This window comes from Alternaria burnsii (genome assembly GCF_013036055.1).
Source record: "Alternaria burnsii strain CBS107.38 chromosome Unknown 752, whole genome shotgun sequence".
Classification (NCBI taxonomy): domain Eukaryota; kingdom Fungi; phylum Ascomycota; class Dothideomycetes; order Pleosporales; family Pleosporaceae; genus Alternaria; species Alternaria burnsii.
In genome coordinates, this window is record NW_024066114.1 from 823802 (window position 1) to 838851 (window position 15050).

General features: G+C 50.7%; 6 protein-coding genes across 6 annotated transcripts; 2 read left to right on the top strand and 4 right to left on the bottom strand.

Annotated features, from left to right (window-relative positions):
• Positions 1-159: 159 nt before the first annotated feature.
• On the top strand, positions 160-5037 carry GT037_006367 (uncharacterized protein; the record flags this gene model as incomplete). The annotated part of the gene is made up of 4 exons (XM_038931414.1): positions 160-193; positions 295-2304; positions 2359-2554; positions 3219-5037. The coding sequence occupies 4 exons, from the start codon at positions 160-162 to the stop codon at positions 5035-5037; spliced, it is 4059 nt and encodes a 1352-aa protein (XP_038785911.1).
• Positions 5038-6132: 1095 nt separating this feature from the next.
• GT037_006368 (potassium transport protein 1) lies at positions 6133-8374 on the top strand (the record flags this gene model as incomplete). Its single annotated transcript, XM_038931415.1, has 5 exons — positions 6133-6169; positions 6232-6352; positions 6404-6540; positions 6591-7999; positions 8054-8374. The coding sequence occupies 5 exons, from the start codon at positions 6133-6135 to the stop codon at positions 8372-8374; spliced, it is 2025 nt and encodes a 674-aa protein (XP_038785912.1).
• Positions 8375-8644: 270 nt separating this feature from the next.
• GT037_006369 (uncharacterized protein) lies at positions 8645-9304 on the bottom strand (the record flags this gene model as incomplete). The annotated part of the gene is made up of 1 exon (XM_038931416.1): positions 8645-9304. The coding sequence occupies one exon, from the start codon at positions 9302-9304 to the stop codon at positions 8645-8647; it is 660 nt and encodes a 219-aa protein (XP_038785913.1).
• Positions 9305-10049: 745 nt separating this feature from the next.
• GT037_006370 (uncharacterized protein) lies at positions 10050-11393 on the bottom strand (the record flags this gene model as incomplete). The annotated part of the gene is made up of 1 exon (XM_038931417.1): positions 10050-11393. The coding sequence occupies one exon, from the start codon at positions 11391-11393 to the stop codon at positions 10050-10052; it is 1344 nt and encodes a 447-aa protein (XP_038785914.1).
• A 704-nt stretch (positions 11394-12097) lies between these two features.
• GT037_006371 (sugar isomerase) lies at positions 12098-12984 on the bottom strand (the record flags this gene model as incomplete). The annotated part of the gene is made up of 2 exons (XM_038931418.1): positions 12098-12514; positions 12568-12984. 2 exons carry the CDS (start codon positions 12982-12984, stop codon positions 12098-12100), a joined length of 834 nt encoding a protein of 277 aa, XP_038785915.1.
• A 563-nt stretch (positions 12985-13547) lies between these two features.
• GT037_006372 (acetyltransferase) lies at positions 13548-14063 on the bottom strand (the record flags this gene model as incomplete). Its single annotated transcript, XM_038931419.1, has 1 exon — positions 13548-14063. One exon carries the CDS (start codon positions 14061-14063, stop codon positions 13548-13550), a length of 516 nt encoding a protein of 171 aa, XP_038785916.1.
• Between the last annotated feature and the right edge of the window lie 987 nt (positions 14064-15050).

Consider the following 15050-nt stretch of genomic DNA (forward strand, 5'->3'; position numbering starts at 1 on the left):
TTATCGATAGTGGGCAGGTGCAGGGACGATCTCATGTGATAGCGTGTCTGAGTCCAGCCTCGTCTTGCTTTTGAGCGTGGGGATGACTTCACTCCCCCACATCGCCGACATCGCCAAGGCTCATCAACACGGATGCAATAGCGTTCTTAACGCTCACGGATGGCGCGCCTCAAGGACACGTCGAAGCAGAGAGGTACGTCATGGCAGTGCACCAAGTTGTCCATGGCCGCTACCTATTATAAACACAGCTGAAGCTTCCGTCCGACGCGTCCTGAGCTAACACTGGCACACTAGCTCGTAAACCTCCCTCGCCTTCCTCAGACGACGACGCCGCAACCCAGCAGCTCCTCACCGAATCCCATTCCCCACTCGCAGACTTGCCCGCACCGTCCGCGGTCCTCGGCGCAAACCTGCTCAACGCAGCGCGCATAAACCCCCCTAGCTTTCTAGAGCGGAAGGGAAAACTCAAGCGGGTCAGCCTGAAGAGGGATGAGAGCTCAAGACAGAATCTAGCGGTTAGAGGTGACCCGTACGAGATTGAGCTGAGCCCTGAGAAGGGCAGATATGCATTGCCAGAGAAGGTCAACCACAAGCCCTTGAAGATCCTTAAGAAGAAAAGGGATAAAGGCAAGGCGAAAGTAGTGGACGTATCGAGTGATGCTCCTGTAGCTTCGTCGGAGCTTCCGGTGCGGACCGACGGCGGATTGCAGGTGGATCCCAAAGAGCTGGTGGAGAATCTGGCTTTGCCTGGAGACCTGGTATCAGCAGAGACTGACCTACGTTCCTCACCACCTCGACTCGCTCCGTTGCAAAGCGATACCGTAGCCGTCGATAACACTCGTCATGGAACACCACCCAATGTGGGCGAAAGATCGTCTGATGCGCTAGAGCATCTTGCCAACACACGAGCAATATCGAAACGGAAATCAGAGTCAGAACACGGTCATGATAGACCTGCGAAATGCCAGAGAGAACAGAGGCAAGCGACTGCAGAATCAGTCACATCAAGGAGGGCTCATCCACGGGTCAGAATTCAGGTCCGGCGGACATCGCAAGAGCAGAGCACCACGGAGAAGGTGGATCACAGTAACCACGAACAAGGAACGCAAGAAATCGCCGACGACCCTGTACAAGGGAAAGGCTCACATCCAAAACGTGCACCACCAAAATTAAAATCTCGAAGAAAACTTACCAATGATACTACAGTGACCAGTCAGCCGTTACCGGCCAGGAAGCGAGGACCCCAGGGCAACGCAAAACCATTCAAGGAAGCTCCAGAAACAGCCAATGTCATGGAGATCGAACGCGCGTCTGGAAGTGCCGAGTCCGATCACGAGTCCGATCACGAGTCCGAGAATGAGCCGGACGCAGAGAGATCTGACAGCATTTCGGATGACGGTCACAAGACAGTACGTCCTACAGGACAGCCTGGAAGTATCGAGACCGTCTTTGGGTTCCTCAACCTTAAGCCACGGTCAGGAAAATGTGAAACTAAAATCGCTACTTCGATCATCCGTAAATGCAATGTACACCGCGTCCACCTTCAGGATAGCGACATACCGACGGAGCAAGTCGCTGAAGATGCCAATGAACTGAAAGAAGTGCTCAGGCAGATCAACGCTTGTGTCAAGGAGAAAGACCAGCGCGCCTTCAAAGGTGACGCGTATGGCCATGTCTTCCGTGCTGTCATACTATACCTCGAAGCACTATATATTTGGCTGGACGAGAACGACGGTGCAGTGACCGACTCACTAGACGCTTTGCGCATACTGTCACCCTTGATGCGTCAGATTCTGGCCTTCAAGGACGCGATTGCGGACTGGAATGCCTTTGTTCCCAAGCACTTCAAGGGTGATAGAATTATCAAGGACGTGGATATCAGTCTCATTGCTCATCTTCGGCACGTGGACAAGATATATCGCAGATGTCTGAGTAGGCTTGAAGCTACGGAACAACATCGCAAGCAGCAAGCAGAGCTCGATCGCAAGATGAAAGAGCAGAAAGAGGAGGAAGACCGCAAGACCATGTCTCTCGAGGCGCAAACGCAGCGGTGGAAACGCTGGCAGGATCTACATGTCAAGCGCATGCTCTGTGAAACTGATCCGCATAGAAGACTGAAGTTGGCCATCACAAGGCTCCAAGACTTGGAAGAAAAAGACGCTAACGGTGTCGTTTTCGAGCGGCTGCCGGTCTTTACATCCCGGTCTGCTCCTCTACATCGTCAAGCTTCGACATTGGACGACAGCCGAGAATGGACTGAACAAGAAGAGACAGCTTTACTCGACGGCTTGAAGCGTTATGCTGGTACGTTTCATCTTCTCTTCAGAGTCTCTCGTTTCTATACTAACCGTCATATAGGTCCGCAAGTTTTCGAGAAGATCTTCACAACGTATTGCAAGCCTGATTCGTCTCGTCCGCTGGGCGGATGTTTGCGCGAACGGAGTGTCGCAGAGATTGTTACAAAAGCAGCGCAATTTCGATCAAACTTGCAAAAGTTATATCAAGATAACGGCTGGGTTGTGGAGGACTGGATTACAAAGATTCCAGTGATTCTGTAAGTTTGGTTCTCCCTCTCGATGGAGTGGTTCATCCTTGCGTCTTACGATGAATGCCCATCTTTCACTGTGGCGCAGATTGAACTCCTGCTGAAGCAGTCTTTCTCGTTGTATAATCCTTAAGATACCCCTCATATATTTCCACTTGTAGTCTTACCGCGAATCATCGTGTTCGACGTGTGTCGTCATGGGCACAGCCTCAGAGCATGTAGGTCTTCTCCACCCGCGCAAATTCAATACTCTCTCCGCATCCTCTGTTACATTTGGTCTTTGTGATCACTCAAGCTATCAGTGGCGTCATTCAGAACCGTATTACTGAGCTAGGTGAAAACTTCGTTTTACTTTTCCATTGTCGTGGCGGCTGACCTGTAATCATGCGTGAATACCTTCTACGCGAAAGCTCGACCGCCCACTAAGAGGTATCAATCACGGGACTGGTAACTCGCTTCCATAGAAAACACCCTATCACACAATAACTCAGCCAATCCTCCAATCGCAAGACCATTATCAAAGCACATTCACTCCTGGATCAGCGGGCGCGCCCCTCCGCTGCGTACCAACGCAACCCCACACTCTCATTGTTGTAATCCTAGAAATCCTCACACGCGCTCTCTTCTCCTGACTTTACCGACTCACTTCAACTTCCATTCACACTGCAACCAGCCATCTCGAACTAGAAGTTTTTCAAATCAAAACCAGCACGAATCACGTACCCGCACAATCCTCAGCCACAATGTCGCTTCCCGCGAACATCAACACTGCGGCTAGAACACCTTACTCTGAGGCGGCCAGTGTTGAGCATTACAGTAGTAAAACGGTGGATGAACTCAGAATTCTGGCTAAGATTCATGGCGTTCCTGATGGTGCAGGACCGAGGGACATTGTCGCAATTTTGATGGAGAAAGATCGAGTGAACGGTGTGTGGCCTGGTATGTTCGAGGATCCTGAGACAAAGGATACCAAAGGTTCGTGTGTCGCGTCAGTCGACCAGACCTCACAGAACACTGAGACACCTTCTGAGACCATCATCGCCACTGGAGGACAGTCCAAATCTGCTTCGGTTGCTACCGTCCTCGATAACAATAAGATCGCCGAAACTCCAACAGCCGTCATGACCGCGACAGGATCCGAGAACGATACCGCTATTCCCATATCGCAGTTGAAGAAAGAGTGGGATGGATTATGGGGCCCGCCTTTCGCTTTCTCCAAGGTCGCTCCTACCGACCCGAAGTCGCAAGGCACGTCTATAACTTCCGCCGGATCCACGTCCATTAGATCAAAGTCGCCTGTTTCTCCTGTTTCTCCTGCATCTTCTGCTTCGTTGAAGTCGAATAGGTATGAAGTTCTCGCAACCGAGGAGAAGGAGTTTTTCGAACCAGAGGAGCTGTTGACCGAGGCAGTCGAGGAATATATTTCTACTGCGAATATGAGTATACAGAGCGCACCATCTGGACATGGAAAGTCTCTCGCTACTCAAACGTTCTCACACCAAGTTGACAAGGAAGAGAACGTACATCTGGTGAATGAGAATGCTGACGTTGGCGATAAGACCAAGAAGAAGGGTAAACGTGGCACGAAGGGCGGACGCAAGATTAACAAGGCCAAGACCGACGCTGCCCAGTCTGCTGCGACTGAGGTTGAGAAGACTGAGGCATCGACGTCCAATGCTTCCATCACTTCGAAGCAGGCTGAAGATATTCCGTTGCCAGTACCACCAGCCAACATAGAGTCCACTGAGGGCGATGTGGAGTCTACGCTCGAGGTCCCTGAACCGCTTTCCGTTATTGAGGAGAATGATGGTGCCATCATCGAGCGCTCGACATCGGTCGCACCGACAGCGATAGACGAACACGTCGAGAAGCAAGTCAACATTGATCAATCCAAGCTCATCAATGTTGAGGATAATGAAGGGTCGCCACCACCTATCGAAGTTCCGATCTCACAGCAGTCTGCTGCTTCTCCACCTGCGGCACCATCGGAGCCAACAGTAAAGTCATCCAAGAAGGCTCCTGTACAAATCTTCCCTGCCGGTTCTCCTGTGCCACTGCCTTCCACTCAAACTGCGCAAACTCCTACACCTGTAAAGACGAAGAACCAGAGGCGCAACGAAAAGCGTAAGGAGAACAAGCAGGCGGCGGTGTTGTCAAACATATACGACGTCCTCATGTCTGAGCAATCCGGCGACGCGTCAACGCCATATTCATCTGATATAAAGGAGGATGAAAATAAAGACAATAGCGAGGGTACTGCTCCAGCAGCCAAGAAGAAGAAGCGTGGCACAAAAGGCGGCAAGAAGGCGCAGGCGCAAAAGAAGCACCAGCCTGTACCGATCGTCGAAACTACCACTACTCCTATCACTGAGGCGGCTGCTGGACCCGTCATCCAGACCACTGTGGCAACCAAGATTCAGCCGATGCATCTGGCTTTGTGTGCTGTTGTTGCGATTCTTGCTGGTGTTGTGGGAACTTGGGCTATAGTTTAATGGAAATGCTGAAGGATAAAGAGGGCGTTTTTCGTCTTTCGGTGATATCGATGGGAACACTTGAGGCATTGCTTTAGAACAAACCCGTACAATGACATTCTGAGTCTCTGGTGCTTGGGGGATAAAGCCTATAAGGACATAGTAATTACATTGACGTTTCTAATGATGTACACGTGCATCGCATGTCTATGCGTAACATCACGTACAAAGTACGGTCGCAAAAGGAAGGAAGTCGAATCAAGCGTCTGTAAAATCTTAGCGAGACTTGCGCGAATAATTTGAAGGGGTAGATGGGTTTTCTTAACGTAAAGTCTTACGTTCTTGGACTCGGCTGGATGAGATGGCTACGGCTGAATTGGACGCACTAACACATCATGGGCCTTTTGCGGTCATTTGAAGTACCGTTAACACTACACCGTACAATGGGAGCCGTCGATGAACAGTCATCTCACGTATTGAAAAACCTGAACATCGACGTACTACATCCACGACACCACAAGCGAAGCCACGAGTTAACCATGCGAAATAAATACCCCCACAGGGCAAGGAAGCGCGCACCTGCATACAGATGAGCCCCCTGGCCAATCACAAGCCCTCGTATAGCGGGAGGGTCGCACGCTAGTCTGCAGCCAGAAGGCTTGTAGGAACACTCGCATTCCGGAACCACGACATCGTCACAATGCGCGAATTATCCCCCGCTTGGCAAACACCGGCAAAGCAAGTAAAATATGACCTACGCTGCTTTCACAGGCGGTATATCCGCCGCAATAGGCAAAGGCAGGCCCATCATGACTTGCCCAGCAGTGGCTGAGCAGCCCGCTGATCGTGAGGGGGATAAATGCCTCATACAAACATTATCCTTTGTGACCAGACCGCATTACATTGCATCGCCTTCCTACCTAGAGCTTTTACCTCTCCTGAGACATTTTCCAATACTTTGGTAAACGAGCTCTGTGTTTTGAGTTCTTTTTCCTGCTCTTTTGTCATACCGTTTGTTCGCTTATTCGCCCTTGCGTCTCGCTGCTGCAGTGCACGTATACGGAAATCCCTCGACTTCGTTACTGAAAAGTGGTTTCGGAGCGAGAAGAGACAATCATGTGGAAGCCACCAATCAATTTCATTACGCTGCATTGTAAGTTCTGCATATGGATGCTTGCCTGGTCCAGGAGGGATGGCATCGCTAACGGCATGTAGATGCCTACATTCTCAGTTTCGGCATTTTAGCTTTGATCATCATTTATCCCTATGGAAATCTTTCCGCTATTGATGCGTACTACTTTGGTGTCAGCGCGTCAACTGAATCTGGACTGAACCCGTGAGTTTTGCTGGCATATACTAGACTGGCTTCGTGCTGACAGTGAACTAGTGTTGATGTCAAGGCTCTCAAAACGTACCAGCAGATCTTCGTCTATATCACACCCATCGTTACAAACCTGGGATTCATCAATGTTATTGTCGTTGTTGTACGACTACGTTGGTTTAGTCAGAAGCTGAAGGGTGTCGGTATGTCAAGCTCCGTCCTGTCCTTCCGTCCAAAGCTGACAGTTCAACAGCAGCGGCACACACTAGACCCAGAAGCTCCCGACTGTCTTTCAGTCAGGTCCAAAAGACTACCGATGCTTCCGATACACGAGAGCTCGAAGCAGGTCTCACTGGCGAGACAGTCTCGGAGAAGAAGCCTGTTCCTGTTTCCACTGAAGAGAATTCGAACGATGAGCCTTCTGCTCCCCGCATCACGTTTGCACCCGACCCTCGACACACTGCCAAAGAAAAAGGCACTTTGTACATTCCTGGCCCACGAGAACGCGACAATGGTCAACCCATCACTTCAATGTCCGATGATGAAGACGAAGATGAAGATCGTATCAAGCCCGTCGCAGAATCAAGCTATACACGACGTCGCAACCTGTCAGAGACTAGAAGCATGAACACTCGAGCCATGAGCAAGGCAAAGTCCGTAGATCGCGCTGTGTCATCTATATTCGTGCTCGGAAGTACCGCAAGCACCCACCGTCGTAGCGAAGACAAGCCACGGAGAGAACCCACCATCGATCTGGCTTCCATGACTCGAGAAGAGCTAGGTGGTGTTGAGTACCGTGCGCTGCGCGTCTTGCTCAAGGTCACGGTCGGATACTTTGTTGGACTACACACGTTCGGAGTCATTTGCCTGCTCCCATGGATTCATATGGCACCAGCAAAGTACCAAGACTACCTTGCCTCACAGGGTCAAGACAAGACATGGTGGGCGTTTTACTCAGCGCAAACCATGGTCGATAACCTCGGCCTGACACTTACGCCAGACAGTATGATAACCTTCCGTGACGCAACCTGGCCGATGCTAGTGATGTCGTTCCTCGCATTCGCCGGTAATACGTTTTATCCTGTCTTCCTGCGCCTCCTCATCTGGACCATCTACAAGCTTGCGCCCGCGAGGTCCTCGCTCGAAGAATCGACACGCTTCCTACTCGACCATCCGAGAAGATGCTACACACTGCTTTTCCCTGCCACTGCAACCTGGATCCTAGCCTCCATCCTCTTCGCTCTGAACTTCATCGACACTCTGCTCATCGTTGTCCTCGATCTTGACAACCCAGAGGTAAACGTCTTACCTGTCGGGCCCCGCATCCTCGCTGCCATCTTCCAGTCTGCATCGTCTCGCCACACCGGTACGTCGACGTTCAACCTTGCGGCTGTCAACCCAGCAGTGCAGTTCAGTCTTCTTGTCATGATGTACATCTCCATCTACCCGATCGCGATCTCTATCCGTATGAGCGAGAGCTACGAGGAGAAATCTGTGGGTATCTATGGTGCAGATGAGAACCTGGATGAGCAGAAGGGAAGTAAAACATACTTGATTGGCCATCTACGGAATCAGTTGAGTTTCGATCTATGGTACATCTTCTTGGGCGTGTTCTGTATCTGTATTGCAGAGAGTGATCGGATCATGAGTCGAGAGGATTGGGTAAGTTGGACATCGATCCTGTTCACTGAAATTCATGTGCTAACCTATCATCAGGCCTTCTCCGTCTTCGCTATCTTCTTCGAAGTTGTCTCTGCATACGGCAACGTCGGTCTTTCGCTTGGTCACCCATCCAACCTCACCTCGCTGTCTGGACACTTCAATACCTTTGGCAAAGTGGTCATTTGCGCTATGATGCTGCGTGGTAGGCACAGGGGTCTGCCGTATAGCCTCGATCGGGCCATTAATCTGCCTCACGATCTTATCACGGATGATAATGAGAGCGAAAAATATAAAGACGAGGATGCGGCGACGTCGGAGGCCGTGAGCGCAGACGGTAGTTGGGGAAGGAAGATGATAAAGAGCTTTACACAGTAAGATTTGGGGTCAACTTCGTACGTTTCGGATGATTCGGGTATATATTAAAGTAGACAGCTTCACGGGTTTATAGACATGTTATAGGAGTATACGCACGTGTATCTTAGATCATTATAGATTCATGACATGGTTTTGGGTAAGAGAACTGGAATTGTATCGTAGTATATGCAACTTATACAAGTTCACTTTCTATTGGTTGACAAAGAAATGATAACGAGAGAAAATTGTAGGAGAAGGACGATGAACTAGGATCACTCAACATAGAAAAGCTCAAAAGAGGTCCCAACCAAATCCACCATGTCGAAAATTCGAACCGACGTTGGGACGGTGCTCGCGACCAAGTGTCGAGCCGTACCTTTCATCATTTCCCATGCAGCGCGAAGCATCCCCACCGTGGGCTGCGCTGCTGCGAAAGAACCCTCCACCGGAGGTCTCTGGGCGGCTATGGCCATCGTAGCCACGGTCAATTCTAAACGAGGTCGACCGCGAAGTGTCGCGAGAGTTCGTCACATAAGATGGGGTACGATCAGACAAAGTACCACCCATACTTGACGCACTGAATTGACGTGTTGCCATTGACGGCTGTTCGAACCGAGAGGTGCCCAGAGGACTCACCGAACGATGGTCATCATAGGCATGCTTATGAGTGAAAGCGCGAGGGCGCTCGGCGGCGCGGATCGGGCTCACGTCACGGTAATTGTACCGGCTGTCATATGGCTCGCGCTGGGAAGCAGCACGACGCAGAGTTGAGTTGTCAGATTCTTCACGGCGTGAAGTTGTCCTGTAATCGCCATAAGGCATATTGAAGGGTTCATTGAGCCGGCTAGAGCTGGATCTACCATAGTTATCGTATCCGCCGTGCGTATAGCGGCGGGAAGATGATCGGTCAGAGCGAAAGCCGGAGCCGAATAGGTTGCCGAAGGGAGTCATGTTACCGAGTTGTTGGGTTTCCAAAGTTGTTGATGTTGTGAATACCGTTGTAGTATGTGAGCTATGTGATGACTTCCAACCAAGGAGCAATACTGAAAAGTCTTTTGTAGACGCTCGCATGTTGCATGTTGTAGCAAGACAGTGCAAGTGAGACCATGGTGTTGATGAACTATCTCGTGAGTAGCTGTGTCTTGAAGGTGAAAAGTGATTGTGAATGTATACATCCGTAGTGTGAAGAAACCCATATCGTGAATGCATGATGCCATCGGAGAAGTGAGTGAGGGAAGACGATCTCTTGAAGAAGAAAGATTATTCCGTTACAACACGAGATGACGTGAAGTCTGTCAAGTGAGTCAATCTACATCTAGTCCACACTGGGTAATTTTGTTGGGAAGCGATGGACGTTGGAGCGAGTCACGATGAGACTGAGTGAAAAAAGTAGAAGCTTCAGTACATTCGGCGGATCGTCGGCTTTACCTTCATATCATCTCTCACTCGCTTCTTGGAAATCCATCGACGAGATCTTCATTGCGCATTCATACAAGGCGGAATAATGTGCTTGCTGAACAAAGCACTGTCCGGCTTCTCCATGGTGGAGAGTGCTGCGCCAATGTAGAATTGCGATCTGCCCTGTATAATTCACGCGTCCAGTGTGTGATATAAAGAATAATATTGAATTTCATCTTGAATGCTCCAAGCTTGTACACACACCCCAAGCTTTATCTACAACTGCATGCAAGAAGATCTAGAAATCATCTCGCTGCTCTCTGTTTCGCCGCTTTCTCAGTGCAGCTCTCCTATTATCAAGCTCATACTGCAGCCTCTTTTGATTGAGAGTAAGCTCTGAAATCTTTTCTCTGTTCTTATAAATGGAAATCAAAATTCCGAAAAGTGATAGTTCTTGTTCTTCCGTGTACTCGCCCGGGTTGACACCCAGGCTTTCATGAGGATCGGGCGGTGGATCTGTTGACTCAAACTGTGACCAAGGCTCAACATGGGTGTGGTCTTGCTCTGGAGTTTGCGACGTTTCTCTGCTTCGTGATCCAGCTAGCCGCTCTCTCATCTGCTCCCGGGGTGAAATCGCACGGCTTTGTCTTCCCTGAAGCCGTAGCGGTGGCGTTGAACCGCGTGGTAGCTGGGTCCTTGACGGACGGTATCGTGGGGCGGTGTGGTGGTTATCCTCCTCGGGATCGGGAAGATTTTCATCCCGCCGCCGTGGTGAATGTCGCTCTGGTTTAGATGCATAATCTCCCCTATACCGATCGTCGTTTTGTTCTCGCGATAGTGATCTACTTCGGCTCCTCAAACGTATATGGCAACTGTTCGTGCGATCATGATGTCGCATCGCGCGTTCACGGGATCTCGCCCTATGATGGCCTTGCTCATGCCGCTCCTGACCACGCATCCTCTTTCCAGGGAGCCTCTCGTCAGACGACGTGGAACGACGTCGATTTCGAGACTCCGGCAGGGGTTTGTTTCGTCCCGGATCAAGCCTGCCAATGCGTTCTTGATGTTCAATTAAAGGGGAGAAAGATGAACGCCTATCATCCATGAAGCCTCCTGCGACAGAGCACGGTCCGGTACGCATGTGATCACGTCTGTCGTATCCTGAATCCTCGGGGAAATCACGATCAGGCTCGGTATCTGAAGGAAGCGGAGGTGCATCTCTTAACGACTTTGGTGCAGTAGGTTTTGTGGTCATCACGGGCTTCTCCGACTCTGTGTGACGTAAAGAGCGATGCGTAATGTATTCACCAGAAGGCTTTGATGGCGTTGCTGATGCTATCCGTGCCTTGACTTCTTCTAAAGTTCTCTGGTCGGCCGGGCCGAGATGATCATTCAACAATGCTGCGTCTAGGGTCCTCGGCTTTCGTTCCTTGGGATGATTTCTGTCGCCGTTCTGATCTGTGCGAGAGCGTTTCATGACGGGCTCGCCGGTTGTTTCGCCGCCCCCAAACGGCCGTTTGATAGTTTTCATCGGGGCCTGTGAGCCAGACGATTGTGGTTTGTCGCGTGCTGTAGTGACGCGTAGGGAACCATTCTTCTCCTGGGGCGGCGACCTCTGCGTTGACTGTAAGTTATCTGCCATAGCAATACGAGGGGAGATGACACAAGGTACTAGAAGGCCTGCGATGAGTCTGTGTTGGGTAGCGTTTTAATGCTCGCTCACTTCCTATTCACGATAGAGTCTTTGTTCACTACTCGTCTTTGGCGCACAAACACTCGCCCTCTTTGACAGTTCACCCAGCGACGATAGCGTGAAAAGCAACAAAGACTTCGCTGAACTCGCGGCCCATGGCTAGTTTCGATCTAGATGAAAGCTCTTGAAGCTGTCGAGCGAGTACGGTGAACAATGGTTTCGTCCAAACTCTTGTTCTCACCGCTACCCAAGGTTTGTATCTCTTTCGCAGACCTGATAAGCTCTCTGCCAAGGTCGATGAACTGCACAAGATTGGCGATTAGGCCGATCGCTGTTAGGGCTTCCTTGGCGGTAATCCTACGGGATTCAAAGTTCCATGTGAATGACAATGAAGATACTTGAAGTGGGAAATGAAGCTCGCGTCAGGGACCCCGTTATCATACTACCTTTCACAGGGTAGCGACATCACTTTCGTCCTGCCTGTAACGTGACGTGAAGCATCACAAGGTATGTTTGAGTGAAGCCGAATGTCGAGTGAAGAACGTGAGGAAACTGCCCTCTGTGCACACTAAAAAATATGCTCCCCGTTCCTCGTGCATGTATGTAATCTATACATGTATCAATATTCTTACCTGATATCCTCCTATTCGTAATCAGGTTGCTGGCGGCGTGACCAGCCCATCGCATTTCTCCGCCGGGGTATCTTCTTCCTGCCTTTCTATCCTTCGTGACTTTGCTCCAATCGCACCGCCAGGGTGATTCGTCCTAAACACAGTCTTTGTCTCGTCTTGATGCAGTGCCTCGGCAACAGTCAATGCTAACATATCGCCCACTGCAATTGTGACAGTCGTACTCGTTGTTGGCGCGCAGACGCCAAAGGAGACCTCCTCTAGCTCGTGTATGGGGGCGGGCAGCAGTATGGAATTTGGTCGATCGTCGAGGAGAGGACATTCTGAGGGTTTCGTATGTGATGTGATGGCGAGGATAGGCGTGTGGGAAGGTATGTGTTCGAGGAGGGCCATGAGCTCCGCTGTCTTGCCAGAGTAGGATATGAACATGATTGCATCATTCTGTTCTCCGTTAGTATATTCCTTATTGCATAGGCATCAAAATGACGACTCACCTTCCTGATGTCACCGAGATCCCCATGCAGTGCCTCAGCAGCATGCATAAAGGAGCTCGCTATACCCAGGCTCTTCATGGTCGCAACCATCTTGCGCCCCACTAAGCCACTCTTTCCAACTCCGCATATTATGAGCTTGCCGCCGGTCTGGTTAACCTTTGTTAAAACCTCGACAGCGCGCAAAAGACCATCGCGGGCCACATGGTCTGTCTCGTACAAGAAGGTTACTTGCGACAGGGCGGTAGCAGCGGTCGAGAGCACGTTGACAGCGCGCGAAAGGAGACGCGATCCTTCTGGATCGTTTGCGGCTAGCGGCGGGGTAAGTGGTTGTGTGTCTGAGTCTGCTCGTTTTCTCTTGAGCGAGGCTGGTGGGGGAGATGTGTGTGATAGTGGAGTGGTATCAAATGTCGCGGTCATGTTGGTGTGAATTGTGGGAGATCGGCGAACGTGGACGCAAGGTCGACTGGTATATCAACAAGTCCCTGGCGATCTATGCGACAGGTCTACACATGTGCGATCTAGATTAGTCTTCCTCGGGCAGCATCGGAGACGAATCCTAGTTTAGTAGGCGTAATACACTTGGAGTAGCATCTCGATGCGACACCAACACCAGACGGAGTTCCAGCAACAGGCCAACCGCACCTCCGTAAAGGTAATTCGTCGCATGCCGGCCTCGAAACAGGCTTCAGCCCTCGTCTGTATCCTCGGAAGATACTAGAAGGCCGAGGGCGCGAGCCAGACCCTTGTTGTAGTAGTCTATGTTGATAAAGAAAAAAGGATGGCGATATTAGCGCTAAGGCGATGACATGCATGCAGCATGGACCCGAGACTAGTCCGGAAGCGAAAATAGCCGTTGTCATCAATCGAGGCCAACCATCAAACCACGTTTCTGTCACTGTAGCGTCTGATCGTGGGAGAAAGTCGTCCATGTTTAAGGTAGGGAACTACATACGCGCGTAGGCGGAAGCCGGTAGGTCCCGCTATGCTGAGCCTGGAGCGGCCTCGGCGAGTTTGGCCCTGCGTGACCCCATACAAACCAACCCCTCCTCCACCCCGTCGAGCTTTGTCATGCCCAACTCCCTCCTGTACAGCGCTTGCGCTTGCTCACTGCCGGTCAAGAGCACCATCCATCGGAGATTTTCCATGCCGACGCAGATCTCGCGACAACATGCAATTAGCCATTTACCGATTCCATGGCCTTGATGTTGGGGCACGATGTAGACGTCAGTGAGGTAAGCAAGCGTCGTGTAGTCGGTCACCATACGCCCCATCCCAATCGGCGTTTTGATATCGTTCGAGACGGTGTAGAGACCGAGGGTGAGACTGTTATCAAGCATCGTCGACAGCGCCGTGAAAGGGAGCGGTTTTGCCCAGAACATTGCGTCTGTAGCGAAAGCTTCCTGGACGAAAAGGTGCGGAAGGAGCGATCGATCGGAAGATATGAGGTACGTAGTCGAGTCGACCGTGCGTGTCCGTTCAAACGTTTTGTTTTCCATCTTGTCTCTCGACTTGTGATGCGATGCGTATCGTTGCAGGTGTAGGTGAGTATCTTTCATATATACCTCTTGAGTCACCAGATCCCCGTCGGCGATATTGGCGATCACGCGCCGTAGACGCCGACACTACCAGACTACCGACAGCGTAACAGCTTTACCTCCACCTCGAAATTCGGACTCTGAGCAAAACGTCAACGATCTATCCATCGAACGCACGATCGCATGAGAGTGTAGCGGAGAGAAAACGCAAGCTACGAGCACTAACTCCTTCCTTCTGCGGCTGTCCGTTCACGAAAGGAAGGTCTATGGAACACGACAAACAAGAGAAGGAAGTTTTCCAAAAATGCCATGGATTATGCCAAGTTCTTCGCCTCTACCTTCCTGTACTATTATCCAAGACTCCCAAAAAGTAGAGCAACATGACTCGAGTACCGGAACCGAACATCGACAGCGATTAGAATTCAGTCTCTACCAAACTCCCAAGCGACGACGCGATCTTGCTCCAACCCTCCACAGCGCTTTGTAGATCATTTTGAAAAGCGACCGTATACATTTCCCAGACCTCGTGTCAATATGAGCAGTGGGCTTGATTTGAGGGGGGAGCGGGGGGAATCTCTAACTTAGTAACCTGTTCTCCTGCGAAGTCACCAACCGGTTCGCCTTCATGGGCGCAGTAAACGAAAGATTCGCCATATAATGGTAAGCTCTCCCACACGGTCAAAGACAGATGTCCTGCAAATTGCTCGAATTGTATGCGAAGCACGATAGAGATTCCGAGTATCCTCATGTAGCAAATCTTAGGTATAGTGGTTATCAGTAAGCGTGTCGCGACTTGGGACTGCGGGGTAATTCAACGCGCAATCACGTGAGGACACTGTCACTCATCTTTGGGAGTTTACTCATACTGATGTGACTAACAAGCCGGATAAGTCAGAAGGCCTCACTCAAGGATCTGGTCTGCCGGTCATGCGATCCTTCTTGGGTTAC